General features: G+C 51.1%; 1 protein-coding gene across 5 annotated transcripts in view; it reads left to right on the top strand.

The window, feature by feature from the left end:
- The window catches only part of POLA1 (DNA polymerase alpha 1, catalytic subunit), a 1252649-nt gene that overhangs the window by 170974 nt on the left and 1055893 nt on the right, over positions 1 to 25782 (top strand). For all 5 annotated transcript variants that reach the window (XR_010241483.1, XM_063955699.1, XM_063955698.1 and 2 more), the window contains exon 10: positions 9455 to 9630. Coding sequence is in view for 4 of the 5 variants with exons in the window: in XM_063955699.1 (XP_063811769.1) it covers positions 9455 to 9630 (176 nt within the window). In the remaining variant the exon portion in view is untranslated. The remainder of the gene's footprint in view (positions 1 to 9454; positions 9631 to 25782) is intronic.

Raw genomic sequence — 25782 nt, 5'->3', positions numbered from 1 at the left:
GGGGGGGCACTAAATTTAGGCGCAGTATAGATATATATATATATATGATATATAAAAAAGCAGCTATAAGGGAAAACACTCATTTATAGTGGGATCCCTGTGTTATATAGCGCTCTGGTGTGTGCTGGCATACTCTCTCTCTGTCTCCCCAAAGGGCTTTGTGGTGTCCTGTCCTCAGTCAGAGCATTCCCTGTGTGTTTGCGGTGTGTCGGTACGGCTGTGTCGACATGTTTGATGAGGAGGCTTATGTGGAGGCGGAGCAAATGCCTGTAAACGTGATGTCACCCCCTGCGAGGTCGACACCTGGGTGGATGGTGCTGTGGAAGGAATTACGCGACAGTGTCGACTCCTTGCATAAAAGGTTTGACGACATACCTAATGTGGGACAGCCGGCTTCTCAGCCTGTGCCTGCCCAGGCGTCTCAAAAGTCATCAGGGGCTCTAAAACGCCCGCTACCTCAGATGACAGACACAGATGTCGACACGGATACTGACTCCAGTGTCGACGACGATGAGACTAATGTAACTTCCAGTAGGGCCACACGTTACATGATTGAGGCAATGTAAAATGTGTTGCACATTTCTGATGTTACCCCCGGTACCACAAAAAAGGGTATTATGTTTGGAGAGAAAAAACTACTAGTAGCTTTTCCTCCATCTGAAGAGTTAAATGAAGTGTGTGAAGAAGCGTGGGCTTCCCCTGATAAAAAGCTGGTAATTTCTAAGAGGTTCCTAATGGCGTACCCTTTCCCGCCAGAGGATAGGTCACGCTGGGAAACATCCCCTAGGGTGGATAAAGCGCTCACACGCTTGTCAAAGAAGGTGGCACTACCGTCTCCGGATACGGCCGCCCTGAAGGAATCTGCTGATAGAAAGCAGGAGGCTCTCCTGAAATCTATATATACACACACAGGTGTTATACTGAGACCGGCTATTGCTTCAGCCTGGATGTGCAGTGCTGCTGCTGCGTGGTCAGATTCCCTGTCAGAAAATATAGCTACCCTAGACAGGGACACTATATTGCTAAACGTAGAGCATATAAAAGACGCACTTTTATACATGAGGGATGCACAGAGGGATATTTGCCGGCTGGCATCCAAAATTAGTGCAATGTCCATTTCTGCCAGGAGAGGGTTATGGACTCGGCAGTGGACAGGAGATGCAGATTCCAAACGACACATGGAAGTTCTGCCTTATAAGGGTGAAGAGTTGTTCGGGGATGGTCTCTCGGACCTCGTTTCCACAGCAACAGCTGGGAAGTCTACATTTTTACCCCATGTTCCATCACAACCAAAGAAAGCACCGTATTATCAGGTACAGTCCTTTCGGCCCAATAGGGGCAAGCGGGTTAAAGGCGCGTCCTTTCTGCCCAGAGGCAGAGGTAGGGGAAAGAAGCTGCAGTATACAGCCAGTTCCCAGGAGCAAAAGTCCTCCCCCGCTTCCTCTAAGTCCACAGCATGACGCTGGGGCTTCACAGGCGGAGCCAGGTACGGTGGGGGCCCGTCTCAAATATTTCAGCAATCAGTGGGCTCGCTCACGGGTGGATCCCTGGATCCTTCAAGTAGTATCTCAGGGGTACAAGCTGGAATTCGAGACGTCTCCCCCCCCGCCGTTTCCTCAAATCTGCCTTGCCAACCACTCCCTCAGGCAGGGAGGCAGTGTTACAGGCAATTCACAAGCTGTATTCACAACAAGTGATAGTAAAGGTGCCCCTACTTCAACAACAAAGGGGTTACTATTCCACAATGTTTGTGGTACCGAAACCGGACGGTTCGGTGAGACCCATTTTAAATTTGAAATCCTTGAACACATATATAAAAAAATTCAAGTTCAAGATGGAATCGCTCAGGGCGGTTATTGCAAGCCTGGACGAGGGGGATTACATGGTATCACTGGACATCAAGGATGCTTACCTGCATGTCCATATTTACCATCCTCACCAGGAGTACCTCAGATTTGTGGTACAGGATTGTCATTACCAATTCCAGACGTTGCAGTTCGGTCTATCCACGGCTCCGAGGGTCTTTACCAAGGTAATGGCCGAAATGATGATACTCCTTCGAAAGAAGGGAGTTTTAATTATCCCGTACTTGGACGATCTCCTGATAAAGGCGAGGTCCAGAGAGCAGTTGTTGGTCGGGGTAGCACTATCTCGGGAAGTGCTACAACAGCACGGCTGGATTCTAAACATTCCAAAGTCACAGCTGGTCCCTACGACACGTCTACTGTTCCTGGGGATGGTTCTGGACACAGAACAGAGAAAAGTGTTTCTCCCGGAGGAGAAGGCCAAGGAGCTGTCATCTCTAGTCAGAGGCCTCCTAAAACCAAAACAGGTGTCGGTGCATCACTGCACGCGGATCCTGGGAAAAATGGTAGCTTCCTACGAAGCGATTCCATTCGGCAGGTTTCATGCAAGAACCTTTCAGTGGGACCTGTTGGACAAGTGGTCCGGATCGCATCTTCAGATGCATCGTCGGATAACCCTGTCTCCAAGGACAAGGGTGTATCTGCTGTGGTGGCTGCAGAGTGCTCATCTTCAAGAGGGCCGCAGATTCGGCATACAGGACTGGGTCCTTGTGACCACGGATGCCAGCCTTCGAGGCTGGGGGGCAGTCACACAGGGAAGAAACTTCCAAGGACTATGGTCAAGTCAGGAGACTTCCCTGCACATAAATATTCTGGAACTAAGGGCCATTTACAATGCCCTAAGTCAGGCAAAACCCCTGCTTCAAAACCAGCCGGTACTGATCCAGTCAGACAACATCACGGCGGTCGCCCATGTAAACCGACAGGGCGGCACGAGAAGCAGGTCGGCGATGGCAGAAGCCACAAGGATTCTCCGATGGGCGGAAAATCACGTGTTGGCACTGTAAGCAGTGTTCATTCCGGGAGTGGACAACTGGGAAGCAGACTTCCTCAGCAGGCACGACCTCCACCCGGGAGAGTGGGGACTTCATCCAGAAGTCTTCCAACTGGTTGTAAACCGTTGGGAAAGGCCACAGGTGGACATGATGGCGTCCCGCCTAAACAATAAGCTAGAAAAGTATTGCGCCAGGTCAAGAGACCCGCAGGCGATAGCTGTGGACGCTCTAGTGACACCGTGGGTGTACCGGTCGGTTTATGTGTTCCCTCCTCTTCCTCTCATACCAAAGGTACTGAGGATAATAAGGAGAAGAGGAGTAAGAACTATACTCATTGTTCCGGATTGGCCAAGAAGAGCTTGGTACCCGGAACTTCAAGAAATGATCTCAGAGGACCCATGGCCTCTGCCGCTCAGACAGGACCTGCTGCAGCAGGGGCCCTGTCTGTTCCAAGACTTACCGCGGCTGCGTTTGACGGCATGGCGGTTGAACACCGGATCCTGAAGGAAAAGGGCATTCCGGAGGAAGTCATTCGTACGCTGATTAAAGCTAGGAAAGAAGTAACCACAAACCATTATCACCGCATATGGCGAAAATATGTTGCGTGGTGTGAGGCCAGGAAGGCCCCAACGGAAGAATTTCAGCTGGGCCGTTTCCTGCACTTTCTACAGTCAGGGGTGACTATGGGCCTAAAATTGGGTTCCATTAAGGTCCAGATTTCGGCTCTATCGTTTTTCTTCCAGAGAGAACTGGCTTCACTACCTGAAGTTCAAACTTTTGTTAAGGGAGTGCTGCATATTCAGCCCCCTTTTGTGCCTCCAGTGGCACCTTGGGATCTCAACGTGGTGTTGGATTTCCTAAAGTCACATTGGTTTGAGCCACTTAAAACCGTGGATTTGAAATATCTCACGTGGAAAGTGGTCATGTTGTGGCCTTGGCTTCGGCCAGGCGTGTATCAGAATTGGCGGCTTTGTCATGTAAAAGCCCTTATCTGATTTTCCATATGGATAGGGCAGAATTGAGGACTCGTCCCCAGTTTCTCCCTAAAGTGGTATCAGCGTTTCATCTGAACCAACCTATCGTGGTGCCTGCGGCTACAAAAGACTTGGAGGCTTCCAAGTTGTTGGACGTAGTCAGGGCCCTGAAAATATATGTTTCCAGGACAGCTGGAGTCAGAAAGACTGACTCGCTATTTATCCTGTATGCGCCCAACAAGTTGGGTGCACCTGCTTCAAAGCAGACTATTGCTCGCTGGATCTGTAGTACGATTCAGCTTGCACATTCTGCGGCTGGACTGCCGCATCCTAAATCAGTGAAAGCCCATTCCACGAGGAAGGTGGGCTCTTCTTGGGCGGCTGCCCGAGGGGTCTCGGCTCTACAACTTTGCCGAGCAGCTACTTGGTCGGGGTCAAACACATTTGCAAAATTCTACAAGTTTGACACCCTGGCTGAGGAGGACCTAGAGTTTGCCCATTCGGTGCTGCAGAGTCATCCGCACTCTCCCGCCCGTTTGGGAGCTTTGGTATAATCCCCATGGTCCTTACGGAGTCCCAGCATCCACTTAGGACGTCAGAGAAAATAAGAATTTACTCACCGGTAATTCTATTTCTCGTAGTCCGTAGTGGATGCTGGGCGCCCATCCCAAGTGCGGATTGTCTGCAATACTTGTATATAGTTGTTGCTTAACTACAGGGTTATTGTTGAGCCATCTGTTGAGAGGCTCAGTTGTTATCATACTGTTAACTGGGTATTGTATCACGAGTTATACGGTGTGATTGGTGTGGCTGGTATGAGTCTTACCCGGGATTCAAAATCCTTCCTTCTTATGTCAGCTCTTCCGGGCACAGTATCCTAACTGAAGTCTGGAGGAGGCTCATAGTGGGAGGAGCCAGTGCACACCAGTTAGACCTAAAGCTTTCTTTATAGTTGTGCCCAGTCTCCTGCGGAGCCGCTATTCCCCATGGTCCTTACGGAGTCCCAGCATCCACTACGGACTACGAGAAATAGAATTACCGGTGAGTAAATTCTTATTTTTTATTGAGAGCTCGTTTAGAGAAGCTTTTCTAATGTAGGTATTTTTTTTATTTGCACTAGAGTATACCAGGTATATGTTGGTATAAAGTTGCTCACTCAGTCACCATTTATGGTGAATCACCATAGTGAAATCAAATTGTCTTTAATCATTATATGTAGTATTGTGTTATCTTGCTTTTAACTTTGTAAAACACACTTCTGCAGTAATGACCAGACCCAACGTCTCTCTGCTTGGCTTTGCTAGTATAGTAAAATTGTACGTTTGAAAAACAAGAGAAGGTACTGTTTGGGTTTACTGGTAGCCCTCATAGTCCCATAGATGGTAAGCTTGCGAGCAGGGCCCTCCTACCTCTGACTGTTCGTTATTACCCAGTTTTGTCTTCTCATTGTGTCCAGTTGTAAAGTACTATATAAGAAACTGTTAATAATAATAATAATAATCTCCTATATATTTGTCTAAATCTGTGACTCTGTGCCCGTAACGCTGGGTGGAGTCACAGCGGTGGGCAGAGTCAGCAAGTCTCTGCTCCTGCTGCCTGTCCATCTCTCTCTCTCCCCTCCCCCCACCCATCAGCAGCTCTGATTCCCCGGCCGCGGCGCCGGCCCAACAACAACGGCTGATGCCGCCTCCGGCATACACATTAGGAGGGACGGGTGGCGCAGGAGAAGGCTCTCATAGTCCTCCCTGCGCCGTGTACACAGACCCGCCGCCTCCTCCGCACAAATCCCGCTGTCAGCTCTCCTGCTGTGACAGGAGGCGAGTGCTGCAGTGACGTCATCTCCTGCAGCACTCTCCTCCTGTCACACAGCCGGCACACACTCTCCAGTCTCCGGGGGCTGCCAGCATCTACAGGCAAGCTGGAAACACCCCCGGAGCGAGAGAGAACAGACCCGCGAGGCCACGCCCATTTCACAGCAGGCCACGCCCCCTTTTCGGCCTCGGGGGGGGGGGGGGGGAAGAGATGTGTGTGTAATAGTAATGCTGAAATGCTGACCCAGTGACGCCTCTGGACACTGTACTGTTTACCAGCCTGCAGCAGCCGCCCACAGCCCCAACGGTGAGTCATCCTACCCACTGTTTCTATGTCTGCTCGCCACTTTACACAAGTCTCCTCTTCTGGTGCCCTCCCCCTCCACTACTTTTTCCCCTCTCTTTATCAGCTTCTTCACTGGGGACCCTCCCTACCACCCCGCGCCTCTCTATCCCCTCCCTACCGCCCCGCGTCTCTCTATCCCCTCCCTACCTCCCCGCGTCTCTATATCCCCTCCCTACCGCCCCGCATCTCTCTATCCCCTCCCTACCGCCCCGCGTCTCTATATCCCCTCCCAGCCGCCCCGCGTCTCTATATCCCCTCCCAGCCGCCCCGCGTCTCTCTATCCCCTCCCTACCGCCCCGCGTCTCTATATCCCCTCCCAGCCGCCCATGTCTCTCTATCTCCTCCCTACCGCCCCGCGTCTCTCTATCTCCTCCCTACCGCCCCGCGTCTCTATATCCCCTCCCAGCCGCCCCGCGTCTCTCTATCCCCTCCCTACCGCTCCGCGTCTCTATATCCCCTCCCAGCCGCCCGTGTCTCTCTATCTCCTCCCTACCGCCCCGCGTCTCTCTATCTCCTCCCTACCGCCCCGCGTCTCTATATCCCCTCCCTACTGCCCCGCCTCTCTCTATCCCCTCCTCCCTATGCCTCTGTATCCCCTCCCTACCACCCGCGTCTCAGTATCCCCTCCCTACCGCTCTGCGTCTCTGTATTACCTCCCTACCGCCCCGTGTCTATGTATCCCCTCCTACCGCCCGCGTCTCTGTATCCCCTCCCTACCGCCCGCGTCTCTCTATCCCCTCCCAGCCGCCCCGCCTCTCTCTATCCCCTCCCTATCGCCCAGGGTCTCTCTATCCCCTCCCTACCGCCCCGCGTCTCTCTATCCCCTCCCTACCGCCCCGCGTCTCTCTATCCCCTCCCTGCCGACCCGCGTCTCTATCCCCTCCATACCCCCCGCGTCTTTCTATCCCCTCCCTACCGCCCCGCGTCTCTATATATCCCCTCCCTACCACCCTGCGTCTCTCTATCCCCTCCCTACGGCCCTGCGTCTCTCTATCCCCTCCCTGCCGCCATGCATCTCTCTATCCCCTCCCTACCGTCCCCCTTCTATCTATCCCCTCCCTACCGGCCCGCGCCTCTCTATCCCCTCTATCCACTCATACAAATATTGAACCGCAGCAAGGCGTGCAGGGGTTAAGGGGGCGTAGCCCCTTTCGACGGTGTGAAGAGCGCCCGTAGGGCGCGATGAAGCACCTAGTAATAATAATAATAATAATAATAGGCCACATGTAACTAATGGCCACGAGTTGTAAGGCCCTGTGAAATAATATTGGCATACATAATAAATTGACAACCATTATGTTCAAATTAATCCCTTTTCAGTAAAGAGGTTTTCATGGTTTCAATTACATATCGTACCTGGGATGCAAGAAGTTATCTGTTGCCAATCCAGCCATGCAATGTGAAATTTCTAGTCTGTTCTCTTTATGTTTTCACTTAAAAATACATGCACATTCTCAAATACCATGTTGGCAATACAAGCATCAAACACTGGATATCTTAAAGATGGTATTAAACGTTTTCCCTCTATACTTTGGAGCAAATCCAGTTGTTCAAGTACACATCGTTCCAGTGTGTATCCAGGTTTAACACCTGTTGACATTTAATTTCTCTGTGGAACTTCGGTCTCTAAAGTTGGTTATTATAGTAGTGGCCACTACAGTATTTGCCACAACTGTAATCGGTGTTAAATATATATTTACTAGGTGCTTCATCGCGCCCTACGGGCGCTCTTCACACCGTCGAAAGGGGCTACGCTCCCTTAACCCCTGCACGCCTTGCTGCGGGTCAATATTTGTATGAGTGGATAGAGGGGATAGAGAGACGCGGGCCGGTATGGAGGGGATAGATAGAAGGGGGGCGGTAGGGAGGGGATAGAGAGACGCAGGGAGGGGATAGAGAGACGCAGGGCCGTAGGGAGGGGATAGAGAGAAGCAGGGCGGTAGGGAGGGGATATATAGAGACGCAGGGCGGCAGGGAGGTGATACAGAGACGCAGAGCGGTAGGGAGGTGATACAGAGACGCAGAGCGGTAGGGAGGGGATACTGAGACGCGGGCGGTAGGGAGGGGATACAGAGGCATAGGGAGGAGGGGATAGAGAGAGGCGGGGCGGTAGGAAGGGGATATAGAGACGCGGAGCGGTAGGGAGGGGATAGAGAGACGCGGGGCGGCTGGGAGGGGATATAGAGACGCGGGGCGGTAGAGAGGGGATAGAGAGACGCGGGGCGGTAGTGAGGGGATAGAGAGACGCGGGGCGGCTGGGAGGGGATATAGAGACGCGGGCGGTAGGGAGGGGATAGAGAGACGCAAGGCGGTAGGGAGGGGATAGAGAGACGCTGGGCGGTAGGGAGGGGATAGAGAGACGCTGGGCGGTAGGGAGGGGATATAGAGATGCGGGGCGGTAGGGAGGGGATAGAGAGACGCGGGGCGGTAGGGAGGGGATAGAGAGACGCGGGGTGGTAGGGAGGGGATATAGAGACGCGGGTCGGCAGGGAGGGTCCCCAGTGAGGAAGCTGATGAAGAGAGGGGGGAAAGTAGTGGAGGGGGAGGGCACCAGAAGAGGAGACTTGTGTAAAGTGGCGAGCAGACATAGAAACAGTGGGTAGGATGGCTGGAGGGACTCACCGTTGGGGCTGTGGGCGGCTGCTACAGGCTGGTAAACAGTATACAGTGTCCAGAGGCGTCACTGGGTCAGCATTTCAGCATGACTGTTACACAAATCCCCCCCCCCCCCGCGGCCGAAAAGGGGGCGTGGCCTGCTGTGAAAGGGGCGTGGCCTCGCGGGTCTGTTCTCTCTCGCTCCGGGGGTGTTTCCAGCTTGCCTGTAGATGCTGGCAGCCCCCGGAGACTGGAGAGTGTGTGCCGGCTGTGTGACAGGAGGAGAGTGCTGCAAGAGATGACGTCACTGCAGCACTCGCCTCCTGTCACAGCAGGAGAGCTGACAGCGGGATTTGTGCGGAGGAGGCGGCGGGTCTGTGTACACGGCGCAGGGAGGGCTATGAGAGCCTTCTCCTGCGCCACCCGTCCCTCCTAATGTGTATGCCGGGGGCGGCATCAGCCGTTGTTGTTGGGCCGGCGCCGCGGCCGGGGAATCAGAGCTGCTGATGGGTGGGGGGAGGGGAGAGAGAGAGATGGACAGGTAGCAGGAGCAGAGACTTGCTGACTCCGCCCACCACTGTGACTCCACCCAGCGTTACGGGCACAGAGTCACAGATTTAGACAAATATATAGGAGATGTAGGCAAAAAAAAATATGTGATTTTAGCATGGTTTAATTGCATCTGTAGGACATTCAAACAGTTGGATTTCTTATTGTGACCTTGTACATGCTTATTATAATTTCAGCTTTATGTTGATCTGGTTATCCACGTTTTAAGTATGTAATTTTTTACTGTACAGTAATGCCTTAGAAATTATAATGAAGTCGAATTTAGCAATTAGAGGTAATGCAAATATTTATCTTCCAGAGTTTCTACTGCTTCTGGAGACTCTTGTTGGGACCAAATGCCAGATGAGACTGTATCCGTGACAAATGAGGTCCAAGTAGATTCAAGCCTACTTCCTCTAGTTACTGGTGAAGATGGTGATCAAGTGTTTAAATTTTATTGGCTGGATGCTTATGAAGACCAGTACAGTCAGCCAGGTAGGAAGGTGAATTTATTTTGGCAAGAGGTAGTTATACTGCTGAGACTGTGCTACTTGTAGGTCCTCAAAGTGATGCAAAGTTGAGAACTTTCTAATACTTACAGATGTGTCCTTCTACATCTTGCCTCAGTACGCAATGCAGCAGGAGATACCTGGCGTGAGTCAGCCAGCAGCTCCCCGGGCCACTCTAACGTCTGGTGTCTTTTTTTTTTTGTGTGTGCCAAAAATGAATCTTACGTTGTTGTATAACTAAGGCGGTATACGGGCATTAGGTCGACAGGCATTAGGTCGACAGGGTCACTAGGTCGACATGTACTAGGTCGACAGTTCAGAAGGTCGATATGAGTTTTTCACATTCTCTCTTACGTCCTAGAGGATGCTGGGGTGCACATTAGTACCATGGGGTATAGACGGGTCCACCAGCAGCCATTGGCACTTTTAAGAGTTTGAGAGTGTGGGCTGGCTCCTCCCTCTATGCCCCTCCCACCAGACTCGGTTTAGAAAATGTGCCCGGAGAAGCCAGTCACAGCTAGGGGAGCTCCATAGGCGTTTCTCTAGTTTTATTATTTTTAAATAGAGTTTTAGGCACAGGGAGGCCGCTGGCAACAGCCTCCCTGCTTCGTGGGACTAAGGGAGGGGGGGGGGGGGGGTTGTGTCTGCCCTGCGGGGTCTGAGCCTCTATCTCCACCGACAGGACTCTGAACTCCTGTGGGGATCGAACGTTCGCCACCACAGGGGATCGCTCATCCCAGCAGCATGCCGCCACCCACTTACAGAGCCAGAAGATCTGTGGCAAGTTAGTCACCGCCCCCCCCCCCCCCCCCCCCCCCCTGGCAAGCGCGGAGCCGGTGTGAAGATGGCGGCAACAGGGTATGGAGCACAGTACTAACTGCGCTCCATGGCTCAGCGGTACATGGTGCGGTGCTGTGAAGGGGCGCCGTGAGCCAGCGCCTACACCCTACACTGACCAACAAGCCTGTCAGGGTCCCATGATCGCTGCCAGCACTTTTCCTCAGGCCAGAATAATCTTCAGAAGAGCGGGAAGCAGCGCCATGAAAGGGGGCGAAGCTTTTCAGAGTGACCCAGCAGCGTTCAGCGCCATTTTCCTGCCTGCAGAAGCACTGACAAGGAGAGCTGTCCCTCCATATCAACACCAGCTGTATTGTATGGTACCAGGGGGTTGTAGAAGGGCGGGGGGGGGGGGGGAGCTGTAGATCTGTACTGTGCAACCTATTAAGGTACACAGTAAGCACTGGGTAGGGGTTCCCTATCTTGTAGCGCTGTGTGTGGGTTGACTCCAATCTCTGTCTCTCTTGGCATTCTTATGGGGGAAACTTCCCTGTGTGTTTGGTCTCCATAAAGCTATGTCCAGGGACTCTGTGTCATATGCTGCAGAGGATATTTCCTCTCAGGATGATCCCATTCCATGTAATCAGGATTGCACTGTGTTAGCACAGGTCCCTGCAAGGGAGCCTGAGTGGTTAGCCTCTATTAAAAGTATGAATTCTCAGATTTCTACTAGGGTTGCACAAAATGAGACTGCAACTCAGGTTTTACAGAACTCTATGGCAGCTTGGTCCGGTTCTGTTACCTCAGAACCCCCCTAGCGTACGTTCTCAAAAACGTGCTCTTGCCCATATTATGCAAGATGGCACGGATACCGATTCTGACAGACGACAGACAGGGATGTGGATGTGCTGTGGGGGGCGGCATCTCTTGCAAAAGGGTTGCAGTTGATGATTAAGCCCATTAGAGTTGTGTTGAATATTGTTGATACAACACCTGAGCAGGTTGAGGAGGCTTTCTTCACTGACAATAAGAAAGCCTCGCTAACCTTCCCTGCGTTTAAAGAATTAAATGCTACTGTATAGAAATCCTGGGAAAACCTGGTGAAAAAATTTCAAATCCCTAGAAAGGTTCTGGTTGCTTTCCCTTTCCCTGAGGAGGATAGTAAAAAGTGGGAAAAACCCTCCCATAGTTGACGCATCTGTATCCAGACTCTCAATAAAGGTGGTTTTACCTGTTCCAGGATCTGCCGCGTTAAAAGAACCAGCTGATTGCAAGATTGACACTACGCTCAAATCCATATATACGGCTACAGGGACGATACCACGTCCTACTATTGCCTGTGCATGGATTTCCAAAGCTATAGTAAAGTGGTCTGGCACGTTACTTGAAGATTTGGATAAAATGGATAAAAGTGACGTTGAATTGTTTTTACGTAACATTCAGGATTCTGCAGGCTTTATGGTGGAACCCATGAAAGACCTGGGTTCGATGGCTGCAGGGATATCTTCCATGTCTGTCTCAGCTCGTTGAGGACTTTGGCTGCGCCATTGGTCTGCTGACACGGAATCCAGGAGAGGTCTGGAAATCCTTCCCTACACAGGTCAGGCTCTCTTTGGGGAAGCATTGGATGTGTGGATCTCCACGGCAACCGCGGGTAAGTCACCTTTTCTTCCCTCAGCTGTGCATGCTCCGAAGAAATCTTTTTTTGGGCTGCTAAAACAAGAAAGGCCAAGCCGTCTAACACCTTCTTTAGGGGAGGCCGGCCAAAATCCAAGAAACCTGCTGTGGGTTTCCAGGAACAAAAGCCTGCTTCAGGTACATCAAAGTCCTCAGCATGACGGTGGACCGCACGGCCTGGAGGTAGGGCCGGTGGGGGCGAGACTTAGGCATTTCAGCCACGTCTGGGTGCCATCCGGCCAGAACCCCTGGGTGCAGGATATTGTGTCCTAGGGGTACAGGCTGGAGTTTCAAGATCTCCCACCTCACTGATTCTTCAAATCAGGCTTGCCAGCTTTGCTGGCAGACAGGACTATCCTACAGAAAGCCATCCAAAAAACAGGTCATTGTACCAGTTCCACATCATCTGCAAAACAAGGGTTAGTAGTCGAACTTTTTTTTGATACCGAAACCGGATGGTTCGGTCAGGCCCATTTTGAACTTGAAATCGCTAAACCCCTTTCTGAGGGAGTTCAAGTTCAAAATGGAGTCTCTCAGAGCAGTGATTTTGTGTCTGGAGGAGGGAGAATTTCTGGTATCCTTGGATATCAAGGATGCGTACCTCCACATTCCGATGTGGCTGCTGCACCAGGCTTATCTCAGATTTGCACTGTTAGACAGTCACTGTCAATTCCAGGCACTACCATTCAGCCTCTCCACAGCATCGAGGGTGTTCACCAAGGTGATGGCAGAGATGATGGTTCTCCTCCGCAAACAGGGCGTGAACATAATCTCATATCTGGACGAACTGCTGATAAAGGCATCGTCCAGGGAGAGGTTGTCGCAGTCCATTGTTCTCACGACTCATCTGCTCAGGGAACACAGTTGGATCCTGAATCTCCCAAAGTCACATTTGGAGACAACCAGGAGGTTAGTCTTTCTGGGAATGATCCTCGACATAGAAGTGCGGAGAGTGTTTCTTCCGGTGGAGAAAGCGTTGGTGATTCAAACGATGGTCCGGGATGTCCTGAAGCCAGCCCGGGTTTCGGTTCATCAGTGCATTCACCTTCTGGGGAAGACGTTGGCCTCTTACGAGGCTCTACAGTACATAAGGTTTCATGCTCGGCCCTTCCAACTGGATCTCCTGGACAAGTGGTCGGGATCTCATCTACACGTGCACCAGAGAATACGTCTGTCGCCAAAAGCCAGGCTTTCACTCCTACGGTGGCTCTAATTACCTCACCTTCTGGAGGGCCGCAGGTTCGGGATTCAGGACTTGATCCTTCTAACCACGGATGCAAGTCTCCGGGGCTGGGGCACAGTTACTCAAGGGGAAACCTTCCAAGGAAGGTGGTCAAGCCTGGAATCCTGTCTGCCAATAAACATTCTGGAACTAAGAGCTGTCTACAACCGTCTTCTCCAAGTGGCCGATCTTCTGCGAGATCGAGCCATTCAGATGCAGTCGGACAATGTAACGACAGTGGCTTACATAAACTTGCAGGGAGGAGCGAAGAGCAGTTCTGCAATGTCAGAGGTAACAAGAATCCTCCTCTGGACAGAATAACACGCGATGGCGCTGTCGGCAATCTTCATTCCGGGAGTAGACAACTGAGAAGCTGACTTCCACAGCAGACACGATCTCCATCCAGGGGAGTGGGGTCTCCATCCGGAGGTGTTCAAAAGAGGTAACATCTTTTGGGTGTACCTCAAATAGACATAATGGCCCCTCGTTTCACCAAGAAGCTTCGGTGCTATTGTTCCAGGTCGAGAGACCCGCAAGCCGTGGCGGTGGACTCCGTGGGTGTTCCAGTCAGTGTACGTGTTTCCTCCACTCATTCCAAGAGTTCTAAAACTCATAAGGAGAACAAGAGTTCAGGCAATCCTCATTGCTCCGGACTGGCCAAGAAGGCCTTGGCACGCAAATCTTCTGGATCTATTACTAGAAGAGCCGAGGACTCTTCCTCTTCGAGAGGACCTGCTGCAGCAGGGGCCATTCGCTTATCAAGACTTACCGCGGCTACGTTTGACGGCATGGAGGTTGAAAGCCAGATATTAGCTCGGAAGGGCATTCCGAACAAGGTCATTTCTTCCCTGATACAGGCTAGGAAAGGAGTAACGTCTAAACATTACCATCGTTTTTGGAAAAAATATGTATCTTGGTGTGAGTCCAAGAAGTTTCCTACGGTGGAGTTTCAACTGGGACGGTTTCTCCTCTTCCTGCAAGCAGGTGTGAATTTGGGCCTGAGGTTGGGATCCGTAAAGGTCAAGATTTCGGCCATATCCATTTTCTTCCAGAAACAGTTAACTTCCGTCCCTGAGGTTCAGACCTTTCTGAAAGGGGTTCTGCACATCCAGCCTCCCTTTGTGCCTCCTACGGCACCATGGGATCTTAACGCGGTGCTGCAGAGTCTCCAGTCGGATTGGTTTGAGCCTCTACAGGAGGTTGAGCTCAAGTTTCTCACATGGAAGGCTGTCACTTTGTTGGCCTTAGATTCTGCTATACGTGTGTTGGAGCTGGGGGCTTTGTCTTGTAAGAGCACCTACTTGATCTACCATGAAGATAGAGCTGAGCTCTGGACACGTCAGCAGTTCCTTCCGAAGATTGTGTCGGCATTTCATATCAACCAACCTATTGTGGTGCCAGTAGCTACTGACTCCTCAATTTTATCATAGTCCTTGGATGTTGTAAGGGCTCTGAAGATCTATGTGAAGAGGACTGCTCGTCACAGAAAATCGGACTCTGTCCTGTACGATCCCAAGAAAATTGGGTGTCCTGCTTCTAAGCAGACTATCTCTCGCTGGATCAGGTTCACTATCCAGCATGCGTATTCTACGGCAGGATTGCCGTGTCCTACGTCTGTTAAGGCCCACTCTACTCGTAAGGTGGGTTCTTCCTGTGCGGCTGCCCGGGATGTCTCGGCTTTACAGCTTTGCCGAGCGGCTAGTTGGTCAGGGTCGAACACGTTTACGAAGTTCTACAAGTTCAATACTCTGGCATCTGAGTACCTAAAGTTTGGTCATTTAGTTCTGCAGGGTCCTCCGGGCCCTCCCTCCCGTTCTGGGAGCTTTGGTACATCCCCATGGTACTAATGTGGACCCCAGCATCCTCTAGAACGTAAGAGAAAATAGGATTTCTCTTACGTCCTAGAGGATGCTGGGGACGCCGTAAGGACCATGGGGTATAGACGGGCTCCACAGGAGACATGGGCACTCTAAGACTTTAGATGGGTGTGAACTGGCTCCTCCCTCTATGCCCCTCCTCCAGACCTCAGTTAGATCCTGTGCCCAGAGGAGACCGGATGCACTGCAGGGGAGCTCTACTGAGTTTCTCTGAAAAGACTTTTGTTAGGTTTTTTATTTTCAGGGAGCACTGCTGGCAACAGGCTCCCTGCATCGTGGGACTGAGGGGAGAGAAGCAGACCTACTTAACTGATAGGCTCTGCTTCTTAGGCTACTGGACACCATTAGCTCCGGAGGGTCGGAACACAGGTGTCGTCCTCGCTGTTCGTACCGGAGCCGCGCCGCCGTCCTCCTCACAGAGCCGGAAGATAGAAGCCGGGTGAGTATAAGAAGAAAGAAGACTTCACAGGCGGCAGAAGACTTCAGATCTTCAGTGAGGTACCGCGCAGCAGTCACGCTGCGCGCCATTGCTCACACACACACACACACACACACACACACCCACACCCACACACACACACACACACACACACACACACACACACACACACACACACACGGCACAGTAAGGGTGCAGGGCGCAGGGGGGGCGCCCTGGGCAGCAATAATTACCTCAAATAACACTGGCACAGGTATCAGATAATGCGGAGGCAGTATATTATAAAACCCCCGCCAGTATAAAAAAATTGAGCGGGACCGAATTATATATATATATATTTCTCTGACGTCCTAGTGGATGCTGGGAACTCCGTAAGGACCATGGGGAATAGCGGCTCCGCAGGAGACTGGGCACAAAAGTAAAGCTTTAGGACTACCTGGTGTGCACTGGCTCCTCCCCCTATGACCCTCCTCCAAGCCTCAGTTAGTTAGATTTTTGTGCCCGGCCGAGAAGGGTGCACACTAGGGGCTCTCCTGAGCTTCTTAGTGAAAGTTTAGTTTTAGGTTTGTTATTTTCAGTGAGACCTGCTGGCAACAGGCTCACTGCATCGAGGGACTAAGGGGAGAAGAAGCGAACTCACCTGCGTGCAGAGTGGATTGGGCTTCTTAGGCTACTGGACACCATTAGCTCCAGAGGGACCGAACACAGGCCCAGCCTCGGAGCTCGGTCCCAGAGCCGCGCCGCCGGCCCCCTTACAGAGCCAGAAGCAAGAAGAGGTCCGGAAAAATCGGCGGCAGAAGACATCAGTCTTCAACAAGGTAGCGCACAGCACTGCAGCTGTGCGCCATTGTTACTCAGGCACACTTCACACTTCGGTCACTGAGGGTGCAGGGCGCTAGGGGGGGGCGCCCTGAGCAGCAATGTAAACACCTTGGCTGGCATAAATACACCACATATAACCCCCAGGGCTATATGGATGTATTTTAACCCCTGACAGAACTCACCAAAAAGCGGGAGAAAAGGCCGCAGAGAAGGGGGCGGAGCCTATCTCCTCAGCACACGGGCGCCATTTTCCATCACAGCTCCGCTGGAAGGACGTCTCCCTGACTCTCCCCTGCAGTCCTGCACTACAGAAAAGGGTAAAAAAGAGAGGGGGGCACTAATTTGGCGCAGTTTTGATACTAACAGCAGCTATAAAGGGAAAAGCACATTTTATAGTGGTATTCCTGTCTCTATATAGCGCTCTGGTGTGTGCTGGCATACTCTCCCTCTGTCTCCCCAAAGGGCTAGTGGGGTCCTGTCCTCTATCAGAGCATTCCCTGTGTGTGTGTGCGGTTTGTCGGTACGATTGTGTCGACATGTTTGAGAAGGAAAATGAGATGGAGGCGGAGCAGTTGCCTATTATAGAGTTGTCATCCCCTAGGGAGTCGACACCTGAGTGGATGAGCTTATGGAAGGAATTGCGTGACAGTGTCAGCTCTTTACGACAGACAGTTGACGACATGAGACAGCCGGCTACTCAGCTTGTGCCTGTCCAGGGGTCTCAAACGCCATCAGGGGCTTTAAAACGCCCGTTACCTCAAATGGCAGACACAGACACGGATACTGACTCCAGTGTCGATGATGAGGAGACAAACGTGACTTCCACTAGGGCCACACGTTACATGATTGAAGCAATGAAAAATGTATTGCATATCTCTGATAATACAAGTACCACTAAAAAGGGTATTATGTTTGGTGAGAAAAAACTGCCTGTAGTTTTTCCTGTATCCGAGGAATTAAATGAAGTGTGTGATGAGGTGTGGGTTTCCCCCGATAAAAAACTGATCATTCCTAAAATGTTATTGGCATCGTACCCTTTTCCGCCAGAGGATAGGGCACGTTGGGAAACACCCCCTAGGGTGGATAAAGCACTCACACGCTTGTCTAAACAGGTAGCACTACCCTCTCCTGATACGGCCGCCCTAAAGGAACCTGCCGGTAGAAAGCTGGAGAATATCCTAAAATGTATATACACTCACACGGGTGTTATACTGCGACCAGCAATCGCCTCAGCCTGGATGTGCAGTGCGGGCCTGGCGTGGTCGGATTCCCTGACTGAAAATATTGATACCCTAGATAGGGACAGTATATTACTGACTATAGAGCATTTGAAGGATGCATTTCTATATATGCGTGATGCACAGAGGGATATTTGCAGACTGGCATCAAGAGTTAGCGCGCTGTCCATTTCTGCAAGAAGAGGTTTATGGACGCGGCAGTGGTCAGGTGATGCGGATTCTAAAAGGCACATGGAAGTATTGCCTTATAAGGGGGAGGAGTTATTTGGGGTAGGTCTATCAGACCTGGTAGCCACGGCAACTGCTGGAAAATCCACATTTTTACCCCAGGTAGCTTCTCAACCTAAGAAGACGCCGTATTATCAGGCGCAGTCCTTTCGGCCCCATAAGGGCAAGCGGGCAAAAGGCGCCTCATTTCTGCCCCGTGGCAGAGGGAGAGGAAAAAGGCTGCAACAAATAGCCAGTTCCCAGGAACAAAAGCCCTCTCCCGCCTCCGCAAAGTCCTCAGCATGACGCTGGGGCTTTACAAGCGGACTCAGGCACGGTGGGGGCCCGTCTCAAGAAGTTCAGTGCGCAGTGGGCCCACTCGCAAGTGGACCCCTGGATCCTTCAGGTGGTATCTCAGGGGTACAAATTGGAATTCGAGACGTCTCCCCCTCGCCGTTTTCTAAAGTCTGCTTTACCGACGTCTCCCTCAGACAGGGAGGCAGTATTGGAAGCCATTCACAAGCTATATTCCCAGCAGGTGATAATCAAGGTACCCCTCCTACAACAGGGAAAGGGGTACTATTCCACACTATTTGTGGTACCGAAGCCGGACGGCTCGGTGAGACCAATTTTAAACCTAAAATCCTTGAACACTTACATACAAAGGTTCAAATTCAAGTGGAGTCACTCAGAGCAGTGATTGCAAACCTGGAAGAAGGGGACTATATGGTGTCTCTGGACATCAAAGATGCTTACCTACATGTCCCAATTTACCCTTCTCACCAAGGGTACCTCAGGTTTGTGGTACAGAACTGTCACTATCAGTTTCAGACGCTGCCGTTTGGATTGTCCACGGCACCCTGGGTCTTTACCAAGGTAATGGCCGAAATGATGATACTCCTTCGAAGGAAGGGAGTTTTAGTTATCCCTTACTTGGACGATCTCCTGATAAGGGCAAGATCCAGGGAACAGTTGGAAGTCGGAGTAGCACTATCTCAGATAGTGCTGCGCCAGCACGGTTGGATTCTCAATATTCCAAAATCGCAGCTGATCCCGACGACACGACTTCTATTCCTAGGGATGATCCTGGACACAGTCCAGAAAAAGGTGTTTCTCCCGGAGGAGAAAGCCAGGGAGTTATCCGAACTAGTCAGAAATCTCCTAAAACCAGGCCAAGTCTCAGTGCATCAATGCACAAGGGTCCTGGGAAAGATGGTGGCTTCTTACGAAGCAATCCCATTCGGCAGATTCCACGCAAGAACCTTCCAGTGGGATCTGCTAGACAAATGGTCCGGGTCGCATCTTCAGATGCATCAGCGGATAATCTTGTCACCAAGGACAAGGGTGTCTCTCCTGTGGTGGTTGCAGAGTGCTCATCTTCTAGAGGGCCGCAGATTCGGCATTCAGGACTGGGTCCTGGTGACCACGGATGCCAGCCTGAGAGGCTGGGGAGCAGTCACACAGGGAAGAAATTTCCAGGGCTTATGGTCAAGCCTGGAGACATCACTTCACATAAATATCCTGGAGCTAAGGGCCATCTACAATGCTCTAAGCCTAGCAAGACCTCTGCTTCAAGGTCAGCCGGTGCTGAACCAGTCAGACAACATCACGGCAGTCGCCCACGTAAACAGACAGGGCGGCACAAGAAGCAGGAGGGCAATGGCAGAAGCTGCAAGGATTCTTCGCTGGGCGGAAAATCATGTGATAGCACTGTCAGCAGTGTTCATTCCGGGAGTGGACAACTGGGAAGCAGACTTCCTCAGCAGACACGACCTCCACCCGGGAGAGTGGGGACTTCACCCAGAAGTCTTCCACATGATTGTGAACCGTTGGGAAAAACCAAAGGTGGACATGATGGCGTCCCGCCTCAACAAAAAACTAGACAGGTATTGCGCCAGGTCAAGGGACCCTCAGGCAATAGCTGTGGACGCTCTGGTAACACCGTGGGTGTACCAGTCAGTGTATGTGTTCCCTCCTCTGCCTCTCATACCCAAGGTACTGAGAATCATAAGAAGGAGAGGAGTAAGGACTATACTCGTGGCTCCGGATTGGCCAAGAAGGACTTGGTACCCGGAACTTCAAGAGATGCTCACAGAGGACCCGTGGCCTCTACCTCTAAGAAAAGACCTGCTCCAGCAGGGACCCTGTCTGTTCCAAGACTTACCGCGGCTGCGTTTGACGGCATGGCGGTTGAACGCCGGATCCTGAAGGAAAAAGGCATTCCGGATGAAGTCATCCCTACCCTGATCAAAGCCAGGAAGGATGTAACCGTACAGCATTATCACCGTATTTGGTGTAAATATGTTGCGTGGTGCGAGGCCAGGAAGGCCCCTACAGAGGAATTTCAACTGGGTCGTTTCCTGCATTTCCTGCAAACAGGACTGTCTATGGGCCTAAAATTAGGGTCCATTAAGGTTCAAATTTCGGCCCTGTCGATTTTCTTCCAGAAAGAACTGGCTTCAGTTCCTGAAGTTCAGACGTTTGTCAAGGGGGTACTGCATATACAGCCTCCTTTTGTGCCTCCAGTGGCACCTTGGGATCTCAATGTAGTTTTGGGGTTCCTAAAATCACATTGGTTTGAACCACTCACCACTGTGGACTTAAAATATCTCACATGGAAAGTGGTAATGCTGTTGGCCCTGGCTTCAGCTAGGCGTGTCTCAGAATTGGCGGCTTTATCCTATAAAAGCCCTTACCTAATTTTTCATAAGGACAGGGCAGAATTGAGGACTCGTCTGGGTGCTCCTGCTTCTAAGCAGACTATTGCTCGTTGGATTTGTAGTACAATTCAGCTTGCACATTCTGTGGCAGGCCTGCCACAGCCAAAATCTGTAAAGGCCCATTCCACAAGGAAGGTGGGCTCATCTTGGGCGGCTGCCCGAGGGGTCTCGGCTTTACAACTTTGCCGAGCAGCTACTTGGTCAGGGGCAAACACGTTTGCTAAATTCTACAAATTTGATACCCTGGCTGAGGAGGACCTGGAGTTCTCTCATTCGGTGCTGCAGAGTCATCCGCACTCTCCCGCCCGTTTGGGAGCTTTGGTATAATCCCCATGGCCCTTACGGAGTTCCCAGCATCCACTAGGACGTCAGAGAAAATAAGAATTTACTTACCGATAATTCTATTTCTCGTAGTCCGTAGTGGATGCTGGGCGCCCATCCCAAGTGCGGATTGTCTGCAATACTTGTACATAGTTATTGTTACAAAAATCGGGTTATTATTGTTGTGAGCCATCTTTTCAGAGGCTCCTCTGTTATCATGCTGTTAACTGGGTTCAGATCACAGGTTGTACGGTGTGATTGGTGTGGCTGGTATGAGTCTTACCCGGGATTCAAAATCCTTCCTTATTGTGTACGCTCGTCCGGGCACAGTATCCTAACTGAGGCTTGGAGGAGGGTCATAGGGGGAGGAGCCAGTGCACACCAGGTAGTCCTAAAGCTTTACTTTTGTGCCCAGTCTCCTGCGGAGCCGCTATTCCCCATGGTCCTTACGGAGTTCCCAGCATCCACTACGGACTACGAGAAATAGAATTATTGGTAAGTAAATTCTTATTATATATATATATAAGAGCGCTGCACAGACTGGGACTTTGTTTCCAGTGTCCAGTGGCGCTGGGTGTGTGCTGGCATACTCTCTGTCTCTCCAAAGGGCCTTATTGGGGGGGCTGTCCCCATATACGTATATCCCAGTGTGTGTGGGGGTGTCAGTACGTGTGTGTCGGCATGTCTGAAGCGGAAGGCTCGTCTAGGGAGGAGGCAGAGCAGATGATTGTGGTGTCTCCGTCGGCACCGCCGACTCCTGATTGGTTGGATATGTGGAATGTTTTAAATGCAAATGTAACTTTATTACGTAAAAGATTGGACAAAGCAGAGTCCAGGGAAAAAGCAGGGAGTCAATCCATGGCTTTGACTGTGTCACAAGGCCCTTCGGGGTCTCATAAACGTCCCCTTTCCCAGATAGCAGACACTGATACCGACACGATTTCCGACTCCACTATGATGATGCAAGGTTACACCCAAGGGTGGCCAAGAGTATTCATTATATGATTATTGCAATAAAAGATGTTTTTCATATCACAGAGGACCCTTCCGTACCTGACACGAGGGTCTGCATGTTTAAGGAAAAGAAACCTGAGGTAACGTTTCCCCATCTCATGAGCTGAACGCTTTATTTGAAAAAGCTTGGGAAACTCCAGACAAGAGACTGCAGATTCCCAAGAGAATTATTATGGCGTATCCTTTCCCCTCACAGGACAGTTTACGATGGGAATCCTCGCCCACGGTGGACAAGGCTTTGACACGCTTGTCCAAAAAGGTGGCGCTACCGTCTCCAGACACGGCAGCCCTCAAGGATCCTGCTGACCGCAGACAGGAAACTACCTTAAAATCAATTTATACACATACGGGTGCCCTGCTCAGACTGACAGTAGCGTCGGCATGGGTGGGTAGCGCAATTGCAGCGTGGGCAGATAACGTGTCATCTGACATTGACACCCTAGATAAAGATAGTATTTTGTTGACCTTGGGTCACATTAAGGACGCAGCATTGTATATGAGAGAGGCTGCGAGAGATATTGGGCTGTTGGGTTCAAGAGCCAATGCCATGGCAGTTTCGGCTAGAAGGTCCCTGTGGACCCGACAATGGACAGGTGATGCTGATTCAAAGAGACATATGGAGACTTTACCTTACAAGGGTGAGGTTTTATTTGGGGAGGTACTCGCGGACCTGGTTTCCACAGCTACCGCGGGTAAATCTTTTTTGCCTTACGTTCCCCCTCAGCAAAAGAAAACACCTCAATATCAGATGCAGTCCTTTCGGTCGCATAAGTTCAGAAAGGGTCGGGGCTCTTCCTTCCTCGGTAGAGGTAGAGGGAAAAGAATGCCTGCTACGGATAGTTCCCAGGAACAAAAGTCCTCCCCGGCCTCTACAAAATCCACTGCATGACGCTGGGGCTCCGCTGAGGGAGTCCGCATCGGTGGGGGCGCGTCTTCGACTCTTCAGCCAGGTCTGGGTTCAGTCGGATTTGGATCCTTGGGCAGTCGACATTGTATCCCAAGGCTACAAACTAGAGTTCGAAGAAGTGCCTCCTCGCCGATTTTTCAAATCGGCTTTGCCAGCTTCTCCCCCAGAGAGGGAAATAGTTTCAGCTGCCATACAAAAGCTGTGTCAACAGCAAGTGATTATCATGGTTCTCCTAATACCCCTTCCCCTGCTGTATTATTCAACCCTGTTTGTAGTCCCGAAGCCGGATGGCTCGGTCAGACCCATTCTGAATCTAAAATCCCTGAACCTGTATTTGAAAAGGTTCAAATTCAAGATGGAATCTCTCCGGGCGGTGATCTCCAGCCTGGAAGGGGGGATTTTATGGTGTCGCTGGACATAAAGGATGCATACCTTCATATCCCCATTTATCCCCCTCATCAGGCGTACCTGAGATTCGCTGTACAGGATTGTCATTACCAGTTTCAGACGTTGCCGTTTGGGCTTTCCACGGCCCCGAGGATTTTCACCAAGGTAATGGCGGAAATGATGGTGCTCCTGCGCAGGCAAGGAGTCACAATTATCCCATATTTGGACGATCTCCTGATAAAAGCGAGATCGAGAGATCAGTTGCTAAAACCAAAAAGAGTGTCGGTTAATCAATGCACTCGAGTACTGGGAAAGATGGTGGCGGCCTACGAGGCCATCCCGTTCGGCAGGTTCCATGCGAGGACGTTTCAGTGGGACCTTCTGGACAAGTGGTCAGGGTCCCATCTACAAATACATAAGAAAATAAGCCTGTCCCCCAGGGCCAGGGTTTCTCTCCTGTGGTGGCTTCAGAGTGCTCACCTCTCAGAGGATCGCAGGTTCGGCATTCAAGACTGGGTTCTAGTGACCACGGACGCGAGCCTCCGAGGATGGGGAGCAGTCACACAAGGAAGAAATTTTCAGGGAATATGGTCAAGCCAGGAGACTTGTCTACACATCAACGTGCTGGAATTAAGGGCCATATACAATGGCCTACGACAAGCGGAGAATCTTCGCAACCTACCCGTTCCGATTCAGTCAGACTACGTCACGGCTGTGGCGCATGTAAACCGCCAAGGCGGGACAAGGAGCAGAGCGGCAATGGCAGAAGCCACCAGGATTCTGCGCTGGGCGGAAAATCACGTAAGCGCTCTGTCAGCAGTCTTCATTCCGGGAGTGGACAACTGGGAAGCAGACTTCCTCAGCAGACACGATCTCCATCCAGGAGAGTGGGGACTTCATCAAGAAGTTTTTGCATTGATAACAAGTCGGTGGGGACTTCCTTAAATAGACATGATGGAGTCACGCCTCAACAAAAAGCTTCAGACGTATTGTTCCAGGTCGAGGGACACTCAGGCAGTGGCGGTGGACGCCCTGGTGACACCGTGGGTGTTTCAGTCGGTCTATGTGTTCCCTCCACTTCCACTCATCTCAAAAATATTGAGAATCATAAGACGAACAAGAGTGCAGACAATACTCATTGTTCCAGATTGGCCTCGGAGAGCCTGGTATTCAGATCTTCAGGAAATGCTCACAGAAGATACATGGCCTATTCCTCCCAGGGAGGACCTGTTGCAACAGGGGCCCTGTGTGTTCCAAGACTTACCGCGGTTACGTTTGACGGCATGGCGGTTGAACACCAAATCCTAGCTAGGAAAAGTATTCCGGGGGAAGTCATCCCTACTCTAATCAAAGCTAGGAAGGAGGTGACAGCGAAGCATTATCACCGTATCTGGAGAAAATATGTATCTTGGTGTGAAGCCAAGAATGCTCCTACGGAAGATTTTCACCTGGGCCGTTTTCTCCATTTTCTGCAGACAGGAGTGGATATGGGCCTAAAGTTAGGCTCCATTAAAGTGCAGATTTCGGCCTTGTCTATATTCTTTCAGAAGGAATTGGCTTCTCTCCCAGAAATCTAGACTTTTGTGCTGCACATCCAACCTCCTTTTGTGCCCCCAGTGGCACCTTAACGTGGTGTTACAGTTCCTTAAATCACACTGGTTTGAACCTCTTCAAACGGTTGAATTCAAGTTTCTCACTTGGAAAGTGGTCATGTTGTTGGCCTTGGCATCTGCGAGGCGGGTGTCCGAATTGGCGGCTTTGTCTCACAAGAGCCCCTATCTGATTTTTCATGTGGATCGGGCAGAGTTGAGAACTCGTCCACAATTTCTACCTAAGGTGGTTTCGTAGTTTCATATGAACCAACCTATTGTGGTGCCTGTGGCTACGGGTGACTTGGAGGGATTCCAAGTCCCTTGATGTGGTCAGGGCCTTAAAAATGTATGTAGCCAGGATGACTTGGGTTAGGAAAACAGAGGCACTGTTTGTCCTGTATGCAGCCAACAAGGTTGGCGCTCCTGCTTCTAAGCAGACTATTGCTCGCTGGATCTGTAACACGATTCAGCAGGCTCATTCTACGGCTGGATTGCCGTTACCTAATTCGGTAAAGGCCCATTCCACTAGGAAGGTGGGCTCTTCTTGGGCGGCTGCCCGAGGCGTCTTGGCATTACAGCTTTGCCGAGCAGCTACTTTGTCGGGTTCAAACACTTTTGCAAAGTTCTACAAGTTTGATACCCTGGCTAATGAGGACCTCATGTTTGCTCAATCGGTGCTGCAGAGTCATCCACACTCTCCCGCCTGGTCTGGAGCTTTGGTATAATCCCCATGGTCCTTACGGAGTCCCCAGCATCCTCTAGGACGTAAGAGAAAATAAGATTTTAAACTTACCGGTTAATCTTTTTCTCCTAGTCCGTAGAGGATGCTGCGCGCCCGTCCCAGTGCGGACTGTTTCTGCAAGGCTTGTATATAGTTGTTGCTTACATAAGGGTTATGTTACAGTTGAGATCAGTCTCTGGCTGATGCTGTTTTGTTT

This window comes from Pseudophryne corroboree, chromosome 2 (genome assembly GCF_028390025.1).
Source record: "Pseudophryne corroboree isolate aPseCor3 chromosome 2, aPseCor3.hap2, whole genome shotgun sequence".
Lineage (NCBI taxonomy): Eukaryota > Metazoa > Chordata > Amphibia > Anura > Myobatrachidae > Pseudophryne > Pseudophryne corroboree.
This window is presented reverse-complemented; position numbering and strand designations above follow the sequence as displayed.